This window comes from Vigna angularis, chromosome 5, assembly GCF_016808095.1.
Source record: "Vigna angularis cultivar LongXiaoDou No.4 chromosome 5, ASM1680809v1, whole genome shotgun sequence".
Taxonomy (NCBI): domain Eukaryota; kingdom Viridiplantae; phylum Streptophyta; class Magnoliopsida; order Fabales; family Fabaceae; genus Vigna; species Vigna angularis.
Window position 1 is genome coordinate 9712117 of NC_068974.1, and position 19444 is coordinate 9731560.

General features: G+C 35.5%; 1 protein-coding gene across 1 annotated transcript; it reads right to left on the reverse strand.

The window, feature by feature from the left end:
• Positions 1-11872: 11872 nt before the first annotated feature.
• On the reverse strand, positions 11873-19182 carry LOC108340644 (serrate RNA effector molecule). The gene is made up of 12 exons (XM_017578148.2): positions 18554-19182; positions 17385-17509; positions 17174-17216; positions 15726-15800; positions 15545-15619; positions 15370-15417; positions 15117-15185; positions 14181-14984; positions 14050-14095; positions 12692-12945; positions 12405-12587; positions 11873-12104 (listed from the first exon to the last, which is right to left on the reverse strand). Exons 1-12 carry the CDS (start codon positions 18952-18954, stop codon positions 12044-12046), a joined length of 2184 nt encoding a protein of 727 aa, XP_017433637.1. The 5' UTR covers positions 18955-19182; the 3' UTR covers positions 11873-12043.
• Between the last annotated feature and the right edge of the window lie 262 nt (positions 19183-19444).

The window sequence follows — 19444 nt, forward strand, 5'->3', positions numbered from 1 at the left end:
CAGATTGTCAGAGGTTTATAAACAATATGATCCTCCGTTAACTGTCGGATGTGGGCCTTCAAAAGGAAAGACCGTGATCAGTGACAAAGTAATAACTTCAGCCTTTCCCTCTTTTACATCTCTGCACAAATCAGCTCTACTGAATACAAGCAAACAACTTCCATCCACACTCTCAATTAGTACTCAACTGTATAAAATAGTTTAACTTAGTACAGTTATATTCAAATATAAAAAAAGGTTAAGTTTTCATGCGGGACCTTTGGAAGGTGATGATCAAAGCCGGCTTACGCTTCATTCTCTCTAAACCTCTTAGGTTGATTATAAAAGAGACACGACTTCGTCTGAAGTAGAAAAATTAGTCAGTCTAATTGACGTCTCATTTGGAAGGGTAGATGTCGAAAAAAAAATTAATATCAACGCTTAAAATGAAGTATTTTTAAACTTGTTGACGTCTCATCTAGTAGACCAACCTCTATACCTTATTTGACGTCTGATTTTAGGAGGATCAATTTTTATAATAACGTTTTATTTACAAAAATGTTACTTATCATTTTTTACGTTGAATTTTTCTTTCTTTAGACGTTAACATGTAACCCTTAAAATAATTTATAATGTTAATTCTTATTTTGCTGCCTTTTTTCATAGATACAATACTAGATATTGCAATGAAAGATAGTTTGCTCTATTTCAAATATTCATGCTTTGATAAGGGAAAAAACAGAGTAGATGATTCAAGCATAATGTTCATAGACCACTTTTCACGGTGCAGCAGCCTGTGTTACTCCGTTTCACACTTAAGAGTAAGTCATCCAAAGTTTAAGCAACCCATTGCAGGTATTTATATGTATGAATACGATCCATATATAATCTCTACAATGTTGTTTAGGTCCATGCATTAATTTTTTTCTATTCTACTGTTAGTGGTTCATAAAATATAGACAATATATTCAAAGGCACTTTTATATTTGAAAACTAACTAACTATATTTTTTCCTGAAAACTTCTTTTAATTTTGCACAATTAGTTATACTAAAACTTTCTCATGCAGATGGAATTGTAGGCTTAAAATATAAAAAAGGTGGTAAAAAAGGAAATTCATCACCTTACTGCTCCCGCTAGGGTTACAAGCTATAAAGAATATGATTCTCCGTTAACTGTCAGATGTGGGCCTTGAAAAGGAAAGACCGTGGTAAAGGTTTCAAGCGAGTCCTTCAGAAGGTGATCAAAGCCGGCTTATGCTTCATTCTCTCTACACCTCTTAGGTTGATTATAAAAGAGACATGACTTCGTCAAACAACACAAGTTTCAACACCTCAAAGCATTATACACACTGTATCTTCCGTTAACTGTTCGATGTGGGACTTTGCAACTTTTACATTTGTCTTCCGTCAGATTCTTTTAAGCAAAAAACTGATAATGAAATAATTTAGTATGTAAACAACTGGCAGATTATGAACCATTATCTTTTCATTTGCTCGCAGACAAATATTTGTCATGCACATGGTTTATTTAATCCTCTGCATGCACACGATACTACGTGAGAGTCAATGCATGACTGAAAAATGGACTTCTGCTTCTTCAACTAAGGTGAATCATTATCAAATGTTTTCATGTAATTTATTCTCAAACTATAATTAAAATATTATTCTAAATAGTTTTAAATAATTTCAAATATTACAACAAAAAATCCACAAAAACACTTGTTCCCTTGTGCTTCATTTAGATAATGGAAAATGAAAAAAAAGAAGGAAGAGAATTAGAGTTGTTGGGTTCGCGTGAAACGGAGAACAGAAAACCCAGATGCAAAGAAGAAAGTTATTTTGGAAGAGTAATCCAGTATCAAGAGACTCCCTTGTGTATCTAAGCATCCACTTCAACGCTTACTAGTGGATTTGGCCAGGATCAACCATAAACCGACTAAGAACACTTACTCCATGCGCCAAGTCAGGTCTAGTGCAGACCATGCCATACATGATGCTCCCAATCCCATTAGAAAACAGAACAGACTCAATCTTCCTTCTCTCATTCTCGGTCTTTGGGCATTGCTCTTTCGTGAGTTTCAAGTGTTGACCGATCGGTCTTTGGTAATCTATACCTTCGATCTGGGTGAAGCCTTTGGCTACAAGCCTCGCTTTGTATCGTGTTTTCTCACCCCCTAGTATAGCTTCCTTTTTCTTTAAGATCCATTTAGAACCTACGACCTTCTTACCCTTTGGCAGATCCACCAATCTCCAAGTGTTATTCTTCCTTAAAGCCTCAAGCTCTTCCTCCATAGCACCCTGCCAAAGATGTCGATCGCTGCTGTCAAGAGCCTTCTTATAACTTCTCGGTTCACCCGAGCTTTCAAGATCTTCGCAGCATTCAAGGCGTAGCAAATTAAATCTGCCTCTCAAAACCGTTTGGTTGGCTTAGAGATCCTCCTTTCCCTATCACGAACAAGCTGATAATTTCTCAATTCAACACCAGCCCCTCTTGAGTGACTCACATCACCACACATTCCATCTGTATCATCACCAAGATCTGTGATAGACTCTCTTGGAACTCCACCCATTCGGTTCTCAACTAATGACTGAACGACTTCATCTTGAACTTCACTCATTTGGTCTTTCTCATTCAACGACCGAACAGCTTCATCAGTAGACTGCTCCACCTCAATGAAAGTCTTCTTCTCACATTCAGGATTTTCAGCATGCATTGTCATTCTTTTCTCATCAAAAACGACATCTCTACTAAAGATCAATTTTGAAGGTTTATTATCCAACCTCCACAACTTGTATCCCTTAACTCCTCAGCATATCCAAGGAATACATTTTTCACCGCTCGGGCTTCCAGCTTATCCCCTTTAACATGCGCAAATGCCAAAGAACCGAACATCCTCAAGTTTGAGTAATCATTCGATTGTCCACTCCAAACTTCCATTGGTGTTTTATGATTGAGAGCCGAAGACGGACTCCTACTGATCAAGTATACAACCGTATTGGCCACCTCTCCCCAGAAAGCTTTTGACAATCCCGATCCAAGCAACATGCACCGAACCCTCTCCAAAATTGTTCTATTCATCCTTTCAGCCAGACCGTTCTGTTGAGGAGTTCCCACCACAGTTTTGTGTCTCCTGATCCCTTTAACCTTGCAGAACTCATTAAATTCCTCTGAAACAAACTCCAGACTTGTCAGTTTCTAAGGCATTTCAACTTACACCCCAATTGATTCTCGGTTTGTGTGTGCCACTCCTTGAACCTTTGAAACATTTCAAACTTATTTTTCAGAACGTAGATCCACACTCTGCTTGAAAAATCGTCAATTATACTCAAGAAATACGCTCCTCCACCATGAGTTTGAGTTCTTGCAGGCCCCCACAAGTCAGCATGAGCATACTCGAATGGTCGTTCGATTAAGTTTTTCCCCTTGTCGAACGGTATTCTGTGTGATTTCCCCAAGACACAATGGTCACAAAAATCCAGCTTCTGCAGTTTATCTCCTAGAAGTAAACCTTGCTTCTCCAATTCTTCAAGGCCCTTCTCACTGATATGTCTCATCCTTAAGTGCCAAAGTCGAGCGATATTCTCTGACTTTTAACTCGCTACCGAGGCATGACCAATGACAGTCGAACCCTCCAGAATGTACAAGCCATTCTTTCTTCTGCCTTTGACAATCACAAAATCTCCATAATACACTCTCGTTACTTCATTCTCAACTTTCGTGGAATAACCTCTAAGATCAAACGAACTGATAGAAATCAAATTTCTCTTTAGTTCAGGCACATATCTCACATCTTGTAGCACCATCTCTTGGTTGTCAAACATCTTCAGCCTTACCGACCCTCACTAGTGCAGAATTGGCCTTTAACGCCACCCAATAGACGTCGGTCCACCAAACAACCAACATAAATTATTGACCGGTGGCATTTTCGTAAATAACTGGGCATATAGACGTCCGTTAGGAGGGGCCCCGATGTCTATATATTTATAGACTTCGGGGCCCCTCCTAACGGACGTCTAAATGGCTGACAGGGTATGTGAAATGTTCAGTAGGACGTCGGGGCACCTCTAAACCGATGCCTATAAGCCCCGCGAATATGAATATTTAAATCAAAAAGACGTCATATTAGTTAGGGCCCCGACGTCTATAGCATTATAGACGTCGGGCCCCCCCAGCACCCGACGTCTACAACCATTTATACTGAAAACGCGAACCCGCGAGGAGTTACGTTCACTGTTCATCGTCTTCCCCACTTTTTCTCTCTTAGACATTGCATTTCCAGGTGCGTTTCCTCTCTTTTGGACCGTTTAAATTTACTTTTACTCCGATTAAATTACTCTTTCATGAAATATCTTCCATTTGAACTTATTAAAATTTGTTTTCGTTACGTTTTGGTGCAGTTTCTGGCTTGTTCTTGGGCGGCGCTTTTGACTCTTTTTGGCCTACGTTTTTGGGCTTCCATTACTCCATTTCCCTGCATTGGTTTTTTAATCTGCTAAAAGGTTAGCTTCTTTGTTGATAATTTTTTTGTATGCATGTTATTGGCTTTCCTGTATACATGTTATTGGCTTTTGCGTATGCATGTTTTTGGACTTTAAGGTCTGCATGTGTTATTGGCTTTTGAATTCTGCATGTGATAGTTGTGTTATTATAATTGACATGTTAGATTATAAGTATCAAATCATTGAGTGAAACTTAGTTTCCGTTTGAAATTTAACACAAACGATTAATCTTTTAATCGTTTGTATTAAATTTTGAATTGTCCGATTGTACAATTTGAGAAAATTATTTTTCATAATTTTCTATAACATGTACGTTAGAGTTTATGGATAAGATTGATAAAATTTCGGTTCAGTATTTGTGTTGTTCTCCGGATGCATATTTGATTGTGGTCATCCTTGACTACTCTCATTTCGTGTATTTCGGAGACCATAGGATCATTTATAGCCTGGCCTAGAGCATTGATCATGTCACACATCGCTACTCCACATGTATAATGTCTTTGTTATTAGTATTTCTATGTTAAATTTAAAAGTATTTATTGATAACTTTGAAATTCTTATCTTCAGTTCACACGTCCTCAAAAGAAGTCAATTCATGATATAGTCATACATGAAGATGATGACATGGCTGAAGCGGAGGATGATCCTCTATCAAAGCTAATGGCAAGATTACCCAAGTTGAAGAGAGCATCATTAGAACTATACTGGGATTTGAGAGTATTTGGTATTCCCCCCGTGTGCCAGTATATATCACATTGACTGATGCATTGGAGGTGATTGGGGGAGACAGGATGTTGAATATTTCCATCATTCAACTGTGGTGCATGTAAGATAGTTAATCTTGTCTTCCATATTAGTTTTATTTAGATTCCTAGTTTCTAACAACTTAACTTTGTTGTTTTAGGTACATGGACACAATCGTTGTAGACCAAGGTCGGTCTTCCATGTACGGATTTGTTGAACCTCAGACCATTCAACCTTCTGGTAACACACTTGAAAATAGACAACATTATTTGCAAACATGGATGGATGAGTCAAAAAGAGACGTATACCTTGTGCCATATATTGATGGGTAGGTGTTGTTATATGTAAAAGTTCATTATTAAAGTTTCCTTAGTTAGTTAAATAACTATTTTTCCTTCGTGATAGGTCGCACTGGCAGTTGATGGTCATCATTCCCAAACAATGTAAAATTATATGGTTTTGTTCGTTGCACAGGAAGATGAAAAATGACTTCAGAACCATGCTTCAAGGGTAAGTGTTTGTCCAAAAATGACTTTGAATTTGATGTTCACCTTAAACTTTTATGATAAATATAGTTATATTAATTTTACTTTATGTTTTCAATCTAAATAGAGTTATTGGTAAATCTCGAGGTCAACTAGTTCAAATTTTGTATCCAAAGGTTGTAAGTCATTTATACTTCTAATTCATTTTCTATGTTATTGAATGATCTAAATTCTTGACTATTTAGTTTGTCATTTTAGTGTAACCAACAGCTAGATTAATGGGAATATGGCTTTTATGTCATGTGTTGGGTTAAGACCATTATTCGAGCTGTCATTACAGATGACTAGAATGAGGTAATGATGCATACCTTGAATACATTACAAATTAAATTCATCGTTAAACATATATGAAACCATAATGAATCTTTCTTCAATTTTGCAACGCTTCAAGCGTACATCTCCTATACCAGAGGACACAATTAGGCAGATAAGGCAGGAGTGGACAGCTTATCTTCTGCAAAGATGGAGCTAGGAACACTTATATTTGTTGTTGAACATTACTTAGGTTTAGTTTAAGTTTAAATTTTGATAGTTTTGGTATTGGATTGTTTTTTTACAATAAGTAGAACTTTCTTTATATGAAACGCATATATATATATATATATATATATATATATATATATATATATATATATATATATATATATATATATATATATATATATATTATACTATATTGTTCTGGGACAATTTTCTGTTTTTCAGGTGTGGTTTTATTGCAAAAATAAATTAATTTTTTAAAAATAAACACCCATTAGACGTCGGTTCATGCACTGACCGACGTCTATAGACGTTTGTCAATGCACAACCCGACGTCCAATGAGTTACAGTAAACAAAACGTTTCAGGGCCTCTAGACGTCAGAGATGGCCACATCCGACGTCTATATAGACATCGGGTATACCCCCTCTGACGTCTATATAGACGTCGGGCGTATCCCTCTGACGTCTATAGAGACATCGGATGTGGCCATCTCCGACGTCTATATAGACGTCGGGGCAGCGTACCCGACGTCTAAGTAACGTCACCCACAAAGACGTCGGATACATATCGGACGTTAAAAGGCCAAAATAACAGACGTCTAAAGCTCTTTCTACACTAGTGCCTAATCCTTGCACTCGGCAAGCCTTGTTATTACCGAGTAGCACATTTCCATGCTCCTTTTGCTCCAGACTTTCAAAGAACTCCTTCACCGGGCACATGTGATAGGTACAGCCAGAATCCATGACCCAGCTCCTTTGAGAATCTTCAGATGAAGCCACTAGAACACCAGCAAATTCATATCCCTCGGACGCCTCTGCCACATCCGCAGTTTCCTGTGACCGAACGACTTTGCCCTTCTCTGGACAGAACTTCTTGATATGTCCAATCTTCTGGCACTTGAAACATATCACATGTTTCGTACCTTCTGGTTTTGGCTTCTTCCAATTTCCTCCCTGCTTCTTCCCTTTGCCTTTCACCGCAACGAGCCTAGATGCCTCCACCTCGGTTGCCTTTGAATCTTGAAGTTTTTGGAACTCCTTGGTTCGAATTGACGTCACAACCTCCTCTAAAGTAATCACCTGATCCATACCATAGAGCAAGGCATCCCTAAAATGCTCGAAGATTCTTGGAAGCGCATTTAGAAGAATAACAACCTTATCTTCATATTCCAACCTCACGTCAATATTTTCCAGATCATCAACAATTGTGCTGAATTCTACAAGCTGCTCCTCTATGGTTCTTGATTCTGTCATCTTGAACGAATAGAGTTGTTGCTTCAGACACAACCTATGAGCCATCAATTTTGTCATGTACAATGACTTCAACTTTGCCAATATTCCAATCGTAGTCTTCTCCTTCACAACCTCCCTCAGCGCCTTATCATCAAGACACAGTATGATTGCACTTCTTGCCCTCTCTATCATTCTTTTATTCTCTTCTTGCTTCAGAGTAGCACCCATGTTCAACTTCCCCTTCAATGCATCATCACAACCCTATTGTATCAAGATAGCCTCCATCTTGATCTTCCACAGCCCAAAGTCATTTGATCCATTGAATTTCTCTTTGTCGAACTTGGTTGCCATCGTTTCTGGAATTTCTTGATTCACAGCCCCACGATGGACGCCAATTGTTGGGTTCGCGCGAAACGGAGAACAGAAAACTCAGATGCAAAGAAGAATGAATAAGAGAATAAAAGAGAGAAAAATGAACTAAATAATACTTCGAGATTGAATTAATTTCAAAACGCAAAGACAGACTACAATATATAGTCAATCCAAGCAACTGAAACAAACATAACAGAAAGACCGAATGGTCATCAGCAGTAGAGGCTGAACATAGGCCGAGTACAACAAAGACTGAACAGCATAACCAAAGTCAAAACCGAAAGCACACGACCGAACGGTCACAATGAGACCGAGCGGTCAAAACCAAAAACGAGTAATAGAAGAGCCTAATCTACAAGAGTAGAGAGTGAGGTTATTTGGATGAGTTGAAAAAGAGTGGAAATAAGAATAAAGAAAAATAATCTTATATATTAGTATTCACAATTAATTTTTATAATAATTTCATTCACAATGGATTGTGTTGGCCTGTAATCGATTATGTATACAAATTACATTCCACAAGACCGATCTTTTAAAAAACATAATGTGTTTATGGTGCACTAAAATAAGATAGACACGGGATGGAACTTGGAAGATAAGCTAGGTTGGCTTTCCTCTCAAATGTCATGTCTATGAGCTCCACAACTGAATACTCTCATGTCTATTCAAATACCTTGAAACGGTGTTAATGACTGTTATATGCGTTATAGAAGTGCACAAACACATGTATTTCAATGGAATTCTTTGCGCAATTGCACTTAATTTTTATGAATGTTATCCCTATTCATGTAAATGTCCAGGCAGAGGCTTCAGTGAGAGGAGAAATGTTAATAAAAAAACTTAATATTAAGGTTGTTAACTAACTTTTAATGTAATTCATTGAAATTCTTTGCACAATTGCACTAAATTTTGTGATTTTATCCCTGCACACATAAATCTCCATAAATGAAGAAGGTAATGTGAGGACCAATGTAAATTAAATGCTTAATATTGAGGTTGTTAACTAGGACATAGCTTGTCATAATTTTTTTGGTACAATCTATTGGGGAAGTATAGTACTTTTATTGTAAATAACGTTTGTTGACATTTATCTTAATTTTCTTTTATAGTACATTTCTTCACTTTATTTTATTATTTATTATATTTAATTTTCCTTTCTTTTATTACAGAGCAATAGGTAGATTAGTTCATGAAAATGTGAGTACTATGTGATTTATTTGATCAAAGCTATCATTCATGCATAAATTTATACACTAGGTGTTTGATGATTAATCACCAATATCAAAGGAGGTCATCACCGGAATAACACATCAATGAACAAGTTATCTCCTTTAACATGAAAATTAGATGGTTTTGATTAAGTGTTGTTTAGATTATGCTTAGACTTAAAAGTTGAAGTTAAACTTTTGTTTACACTACACACCTTATGTTAGACATCTTATTATTTATTTTTTATTTTAGAACTCTTTATTATGTACTTGAATTGAACAATTTGAAATATATATATTATGGTTTGGAAAATTTGTTGTATTTTAGGTTTTGGTTTCATAATTAAATAAATAAAATTAAAAAAATAAAATTACATCTGTTATGGTCACAACAGACTTAAATTCGTTACCGATTTTATTTACAAATGTATGTACGAATATTTAAGTCTGTTGGTCAACAACAGATTTAAAATTTAAGTTTGTTGGTCAACAACAGACTTAAAATTGTTGGTCAACAACACACTTAAAATTTAAATTTGCTGAATTTAAGTCTATTGTAAAACAGACTTAAAAAGTCAAATTTAACAGACTTAAAAAGCCTATTTTGTAGTAGTAGTTATTATGCTTTACAATATTTAAAATAAAAAAAAATTAGAATGAAACAAAATTGAAAAGAAATGTTTTCTTTTATTTAGGAATATTCTCATCTAAAATATGAGAAGAAAATACATTTAGCGATAATAAATTGTTCCAATTTTATCCTCACAGGAAGATAAAAGAAGAAAATTCATAAGAAATTTAAAAAGTATAACAGGTGAGTTTGAAGATAACGATAGTCCATATTTGGCAAGACCATCTCATACAGAAATGGTCTCTAAATATGTGGTTCCAAGTAATGTAATTAACATTGGAACCCATATATATTATTGAAGAAACTAGAGCATTAAAAGGATGTCTTTGTTGGATGATTCCCCCAATTAATAAGTTGGATAGCAGTTAGCGAATCACTTTCAACAATCAAGTTGTTATATCGCATTGATATGCCTATATTCATGCCAAGCTTGATGGCAAATAATTCAAAATCAACTCTTAACACATTGGAGAAGGCAAAACAAAATTCACCATCAACATCTCTGATAACACCTCTTGTAGTGACTTTTTTCCATTCAAAGTGTAAGCTCCATGAGAATTAATTTTAATACATTCTTTTAGAGGTGGTATTTAACAAACTAATCTTATAAAATTTGAATTATGTCCCAGAAAAAAAATGTTTGTTTATCAATAGATAAATAAATTCAAAACATAATAACGTAAAAAAGTGGGATGAACATTTAAATTTCTAACATTTAATTAAAAGTAAAAATAAAATAATAATGTTAATAACATAAAAATAATAGTAATTATTATTATAAGAATAAATAATTATAACAAAAGATAATTTTATATTAAAAAAAATGACGAGATAAACACGTTTTAAATGCATAAAGCACTCCAAATTGAAATTGAAATTTCACCATAATCTAAAATATGAGACCCTATTGAAGACACTCTTAAAAATCACATGAGTTGACTATTGGAATGTTATCATTTGCATTCTAAGGTATGTCAAAAAGGCTCTCAAACAAGGGTTATTATATGAAGATAGAAGAAACATTCAAGTCTATGGGTATTGTGATGCAGATAGGTTCGCCTATTGATAAACGATCTACTAACAGATATTGTGTTTTTCTTAGAGGAAACATTATTTCATGAGAAAGCAATAAATAGAATGCAGTAGCTCAATCAACAGCTAAAGCCGAGTATAGGGCAATGACGTCACTCACATGTGAACTTATATGAGTGAAGCAATTCCTTCAAGAGCTTAACTTCTGTGACATCCATACTATGAATATGTATTGCGATAATCAAATTGTTCTCCACATTGCATCAAATCTAGTGTTTCACGAGATGACTAAACATATAAAAATTGATTGTCATTTTATTTGTGAAAAGTTGTGGACTAAAGAAATATGTACTGAGTTTGTTGGGTCAAATAACCAACTCACAGATGTTGACCAAGTCATTAAGAGATCCTCAAATTAAATTTATTTATTTCAAGATTGGTATATACAATCTGTATGCTCCAACTTGAGAGAGTATTAAAATAATTGTCCTATGTATCATCATTAAACCTACTTAAGGGTAGTATGCTAATCTAATATCTAAGATAGTACCTAAGTCTACACCTAGGTGTCTAGAATAGACCCTTAAGGGTAGTATGCTAGTCTAATATCTAAGATAGTACCTAAGTCCACACCTGGGTGTCTAGAACAGACCCTTAATCTTCCATGTACGTTTGTATTAAAACTTTATTATAAATAAATCAAAGTGAATGAGATCAACTAAGCTCTCTAGAAATATTTTACAGTTTAAATCTCTAAGTATTTAAAAATTTGTAATGTTGATAGAATATGTGACAATAAATTGGGTTGAAACGACTTGAGTCTAATTTTCTTAAGCCCATAAACGAAAAAATAGTTTCTGAGCGAGATAGATAGGTAAGCATCAAGTCATGACACCTTTACTTATTCATCGAACAGCATTAACATGACATCTTATGTCAAATACCATGTATTTAGATGTACCTCTTACAAAAGTGATCAAATATCTAAAAATCACTTAAACACATATATATTTTCTAATTTGATAAAAACATAGATGTGAATCTTGTCAAACAAATTTGACTGATATGATAAATGGCATTTTTTTGTCAGTTATATTCACTTGAAAACAAATTTTAAACAAAATCAATTTTGCATTAAAAAGAAAATGGTCAACCCAAAAAATTATATTAGAAGAAAATTTAGTTTAAAAAATATACATATCAATATCTAACATGTATTACAAGTTAAAGTCTATTCCTCGTAACACAAACTTCTCCAACAAATCACCAAAACAGATAGCCTCAATAAAATGTCTATCAGTACCCACCAAAAATGGCCTACAAACTCCGATAGTCTATAACAGTAACCTCGTCCTCTGGGGCATCCAGATCTTGATAACTGTTCCAGAAATTAATCCCCAACAAAACAAAAAACAAATTATCATATATAGTGACTGAAAATAAAAAAAAAGTATGAACATAATTAAATAAAAATATTTTTTCTCTATAAAACGAATATCCTTTCAACAAACAAAAGTAAAATATAAAAATATCAAAATCATGAATTAATCAGATGATCATGTAAGTTATACTATTCAATAGATAAAAAGGACATAAAAATGGATTTCGCATTCAATAGACAAAAACTAATGTTATTTGAGATGAAAGATCTAAACAAGAGTTTAGATAGAACATTAACCTTCGCATCCGCCGAGGATCTGGTCTAAAGTTTGGAGGAACAGCAATAATTGGTGCTGCACCACCCAAATGAGGGCCACCCCGCATCTTTCTTCCAGAGGCATCATATGATGTTGGTCCTCCTTGATCTCTTAACATCTGCATTGCAACTTCTGGAGGAGCAGGAACGAAGGGTCCCAAAGGCCTGTGAGTTGTCAATTATTTAATCAATCAATCACTAAGCAAAACATATAATATCAGAGTGCATCAGATTGTAAACCAGAAAGAAAATGAGAAGCAGAAACCTACCCGGCACCAGGTACAGGCATCAACACTGGTGGAGGAGGTATATCTGAGGCAAATGGAGGTATGGCTGGCCCTGCATAAGAATCATACATTGCTTCATCACGGTTTCCCATCTCAAGTGACTGTCTTTCACTAGATGGGGAATTATCAGGCCTATCTCCATTCATTCTGTCATTCCGATCATGGTCTCGTCTATTACCACGATCATCTCTTAATCGACCCTCAATACCTAATCTTCGCTTTAAGGGTCTGTCCTTCTAAAATTTGAAAAAATAAAATAAAGAAACATAAGAATCTGAAACTCAACCCTTAACTCATAAATCTAAAAATTTGATTCACTGTATTATTTACACTCAAGCAAACATAATATATTATAGGAAATTTTGAAAACTTCACTATTTGACATGCTATGCAGAATTTATCCACAATTCTTGCCAATCAGACAAAAATGACTACCAGAACCTAAATGCCAAAAGGTTCCCTCAAATACAGTAGTCAATAGTAGATAGAAGTGGGAAAACACAAGCAGGATACCAATAGTGAGATGACCATTGTTCTGCCTTCTCTTTAATATATATTTCAACATTATTACAAATAGTTTGTACTATATAACACACTATGACAATTTAGATTATTATATAATATATTACGCTCTAAATGGTTTCTATATTTTTTAATATTATTATCTATTAATCATTATTATATATTTTAAAATTCGTTTTAACTTATTTAGATGTTTTTCTTAACATTATGTTATTGATAAATTATGTTATTAATACTATTTAGTTTATTATATTATATATTATCTTTTAAATAGTTTAGATATTTCGATACAATTATATTTTTTCTTATTATTGTATGATGCTTTAGTTGACTATAATATATATATATATATATATATATATTACATGTTATGTTTTACACTTAAAAAGGGACTATTGGACTCAAATTGAGGCCCATCATCTAGCGCTACCCCTATTTATGAAGTGAAATGTCTCTGTGGAAGATGATGACAGATGGAAGTAAGCTATCAGAAATGGAAAGAAAGAGGCAGTTTAGAGATGGCCAAGGAAGAAATCTAGCAGAGCCTTATCAGCAATAGCACAAACGGAGGGCCTGGAAGCCCGCAAGGCACTGCGATATTCCATGAATGGCACCACAATGACTGACAAAGCCAGGTGCTATGCAACGATTGCCATAGGGCAGCAGGGGTTGCTTCACGCTGGCAACCCACAATCACACGTGATTGTCTATTATGCTCACAACCCAACCATAAAGATAGTATTTTAAACTCATGCAAATCTTTTTCATGTCTTTTTTCTATATATATGCTTATGTTATAAGCAAAAACAGCAGTATACCTGAGATTGCTGCATTATGGGTGTCCCGCCAGGAGCATCTGGATCACTGCAACAAAAAGGCCAATATAAGTGATATTTCACCAAAATTTGAATCATAATCCTTGATAACAGAAGCCATTTTAATTACTTACTTCATGTAATTTTGAAAGTAGAGATCCTCTCGTACTTTCGTAGTCTGTTCCAGAACAAGCTCTGGGTGTTTGAGCTTCAGATGTTTGTGCACAAATTCAGCAGCATGAAAAAGCTTTGTGCAGCCCTTGGCTCCACATCCATACTTCCATCCATACTTTTCATCCCTAATTTTTCTAACATATGGATCCAATACTTCCATTGCTGCAGCATCTATCTTCTCCTTAGCAGTCATTATTTCCAAGGGATCCAAACCATTCAGCCTTCCTTGCCAAAATAAATCAAGCTTCTTCTCCCAGTCCGACCCTGATTTACCTGTTTCTTCATGCCCCGTCCCTTCTGGTCTCACATGCCTAAAGCCCTTAGCCTCGTTAGTCTCAATCATGCCATAATAATCCACACCATGAATCCGCCAAAGGTAAGTTATAAGTGTATCCAGAAGCTCGACACCTTCTAAACCCTTAACAGATGTTAGGCCTCGAATAATTACTATGGGGCCCACAGATCCACTGTGTGCCTTGTCATCATTTTTATTATGATCGCTGCTGCTGCACAAAGTATTATCTTCAATCCCTTTTTCAGCATCAAGCTTCCGGACAAGAACCTGAGCCTGTTGAACATCTGCCTGTATCCTTCTTGGTTCAGAACTGATTGGGTGAGCCTTTGGAGCAGCTGAGAAATCATTTTCTTTATTAGGTCCCCTTCCATGCCTTCTTCGTTTGCCTCCAGTGTCTGCTTCCTCCTCTGAATTTGGCTCACTAGCTTGCCCTGATTTGTTGGATACAGAGGCCTCCAAACCAGGATTTCTGCATTGAACATGATACCAATTATGTATTATTGATTGATACTGATACGAATAGTGAAAGAATGAAGTGGTAAGGAAGAGAGCAAGACAAACATATATGAGACCAAGAGAAAAAGGGAGGACAGGGACATACAGTTCTAATGTTCCGCTCTGTAAATCAAGCAAAAATTCCTTTGCTAGCTGTCGAGCATTTTCATTCCTCCTATAAGAACATGAACCAGACAATATTCATTCAAATTTAAACGTCTTGATAAAAACAATTAATCCACCAGCCTACTCTAGTGACCATCCCAAGATGAAAAAACAAAACAAAAATGGTCCACCAAATATTAATATTACAATATATACAATGCCTAATTAGACACAAATTTGATAAAGAAACTCACCTTTCAATGACTGTAAGCAAATTTGTTGGATGATATTTATCCTTCAACCTGAAGTAAAAAATAAATGGTAAGAACATCATATCAATTGAACTTGAGAAAATATGGTCACTTGTGCTTTCCACAGTAAACATTTTGAAGATTGAACTACAATTTTAAATAGGAAGAACAAATATACCACTCTTCATCCTTATGAGCATTAAAATAAGCTCGTTTTTGGGTTGAAATATACTCTGATTTGTATTCTTGATACCTAGAAAATCAAAGTCAAAAGCCATTTGTCGATGAGCATCACCAAAAAGGCTGATTACTTGAACACTTAAACATGATACAACAAGATATTATTGTCCAGAACTTACCTACGCTCTGCTTCAGCGGGTAGTATATCATCCTCAAGCTCCTGAATGAACTGCTTATAGGACATCAGCCCCTCCCTGATATGACTCACAAATATCTTAATGTTAACATGATTGTCCAAAAAATCTATTGTCAGAGTGAAATAAAGACAATACAGACATTAAACAAGTAATGGCATAATCGTGTGTTATGTTAACTATTTAAGAAAACTCAAAGTTGAAGAGACTCGGGTATAGAAATGGTACACAAGTGGATGTTCAGTAATGAGCACAGAAAACAACTCTACAATAAGTGGAAAGAAAATACAGTTAAAGAAAAAGATCATAAAAATAATGTAAGACAAGACTAATGTGCTGAGTACTCTAAAACTTAAGGACCGAGAGGTAGCAAATTTAGGAATATGGACAAGAAATTTCAATTTGTACAGCTGAAGCAACAGTTCACCCACCATTAGCTGATGAGAACAAAAATGCTAACTAAGATCGACACCTAAAGCTATAAGTGGTGCAATTTGTGAAGGCAATTTAAAATTACGGTTGCTATACCAAAAGCCAACAATATCTACAAAGATATTAATCATCAAGCAGAGAACTGATTCTCGTACCCTCTAACAACAATAATAAGGCTCTGGTAAACTGGATACAGCATGTTCAAAGATGGCATAATGAGAAACTCTTTTATCCAAGGTAATAAAATATTATTTTTGAATGTGACAAAGAGCATGCAATGTCAATAGCAGCATATAGTACAGATCTTCAGTTCGACTTGGAAGGTAACATCAAATTACAAGTAAAAGGAGCTATGAAAACTTCTGTGCAAACTGTTAAGAAAATCAGTGCTTAAATCAGTGGTTAAATTGTTAATTTGATGTTACCTTACAGGGCTGGTCAAGAAAATCAGTGCTTAAATTGGATATCAACTAATTTAGAGGGCAGGTTCAGAAAAGTAGTACTTAAATTGGATATCAAATTATAAGTGGCTTTATCAAATTTCATGCAGAAATATGCACTGTTTCAGGCCATAGGATAATATAACCATGGAGAGATGCAGTAGAAATTCTTAAGAATACCTACTATGACAAGGCTAAAACAAAAGGAGATGAAGAATTCCACAGTGAAACTGTTGTAACTAAAAATGACAAAATAAAAGGGGATGTTTGGTTATTTCATATTACGATTTCCAGTATGTTTTTGCCAAAATTCAGAAAAAAACCACCTTGTTTTTATTTTATTTTTCATCATTTATATATGTAACACCAAATCATTGCAGAGGGTCCATAATCTCAACAGGGATATCTCATCTTGGCCTTGTCAAATAGTTTCAATTACAGCCACCCTTTCAAATATGAAGTTAACATGTTCGCCAGTATTCATTAACCCCTTAATAGCACACCAATGGAAAACAATATTTATTAACTAGATTTGGATAACAGAAAAATTACAAAGCTGACCTTTGGCTTGGCATGTCTCCATAACCACGATTGGATTCCACATCTGCAAAAGTCAAAAGAAATCTACCAAGATCAAAAACATAAAAGCTAATTCATCAAACACCATAGGCAATAACATGCAATAAAGAAATCATGAAATCTAATAATAGATAAAATGGGATTTATGGGATATAAAAAAAATGCTTGTACTTAATAGAAGTCACTGACATACCAGAAATCCCATTCTGATAACCCCCAGCAGAACGTGGTCCAAACCTCCCATAGGACTTCTCATCTGCATAACCACCTCTTCCACCCAATCCCCGTTCATAAGCACCATAATAATTATAACCATGTCTGCCATAACCAGAAGGTGTGGTTAAAGAAAAAGGACACAAAAAGATGCAGGGCAACAGATTGGATGAAGCAGAAGTAAAGTAAGTTAGCAAAGAGACACAAAAACAGGTCGAGCCTGTTATCACAAAGATTTTCATCATAACATGCGAAGTACAGAACAATATCCTACCCCGTCTTACACTTCTCAGAGAAAGAAAGTATGCCAAGAAACCATATGCAACACTAAATCCCTTCATGCGTAACAATTCATTCTCAACTACTCACGTAAGAATAGAGTAAATGATATTATTCAACAGTTGACATACAAGAAACTATGACAGATAGTATACCGCCAGCTTCACTAGCTTTATTAGAAGATACAACAATACTTCTATCTCAATAACTATAATTTAAATTATATCATTCATATAAAAGATTCCAATGATACTAAGACAACATTAAAAAAAAAAATCAGCTAAACAAGATCTTTTTACCGTGAAAATACAGTACACAGCCTATTAGAAGGGGAAAAAAAATTGCAACATCATGAAAGAAAAATATTAAAGCGGCAAAACACGGTTTTGTAAAATACATGAAAATATAAATTTAGCTCTCTCAAACATTTCTCTCTCGTTTTTTATCAGCAGAAACATTTCTCCCTTTTTTTTTTATCGGCAGAAACATTTCTCTCTTAAATACCCTTTTCTCACATTCAAGGTTCCAAGAAACAGTTGACGACCTCAATTTCAGCCAAACATCAAGTTATTGGAATCTTCGAAACCAAAATTTCCCACAATATTTGACGAAACCATGATCGCAACCACACTTCAAAACCTTATTCACGACAATCATACAACTATCACTGTCGTTAGTTAAAAATTGATTCTTAACACTTTTCCCAAAAAAGTTATTTTTGCACCAAATAGCAGTTAACACAATGAACGAGTGACTTCATTTTCTAGAGTTTCCTGGAGATGTCGAATTCTAAAGGCACAGCAAGTAGCTTAAGCAAGTCAATCAAATGAAATTCAATTCTCACAATCACGCAAACAGGAATAAATCTACCTATCATCAGGTCCATATCCGCCCCGAGGACTCCCCCGGCGCGACCGCTTGTACGGCGGAGGCGAACGCCGCGGTGCCGGAGAATACCGCTGGTCGCGGTGGGGAGGGCTCGGGCTACGTCGGCGCTTGAAATCCCTGTCCCTGTCCCGGTCTCTGTCTCGAGGCGGCGACGCGTTGCGGTCATAGTAATCGCCGCGGCGGTTGGGAGGGCGATCGAAATCCCTGTCGTCTCTGCGGTCTCTTCGCCGGGGCTGGTAATGCGGCGGCGGGGGCGGGGGAGGGAGGTCGTCCGCAGCAGGGGAGGGCTGAGTCGGAGGTGGAGGCGGCGGCGGAGGAGGGGGAGCATCGGAGGAAGGGGATTTGTCGAGGGATTCTGGAGGCACATTCATGACCTCCGCCATTGGAATTTGGCAAACCCTAAATTTAGGAAAAGGGAGAAAGGATGTGAGAGAGAAAGAAAGTGTGAAGAGATTCGATTTGTGTGAGGAATTGGAGTGAAAATGGGGTTTGTATTGGAAGAAGACGATGACGATGATAACTTTTGCGTTTTGTTTCACAGCGTTTTCGCAGACACTGCTTCTTCAGTCTTTTTATTCCTTCTCACGTCGTTTCGCAGTTTTCACGGTAGACTGAGTGAAGCTTGCCACGAACCTATTAAATTATTAAAAATTCAAAAAACATATAAATAATTTCACACATTTTAATTTTAGTGTAAAAAATATAGGTAAAATAAAATTATCTGTCGTGATTTTCTTTTATTAAGTGCTCGTGACTTTCTTTCTTAAATATTAATTACATTAATTAATATATATTAAATTTGGCATTTCATTTTGGAAATTCATCATCATTCAGCCATGCAAGAAAGACCGTTACCAGTATTAAAAATTATAG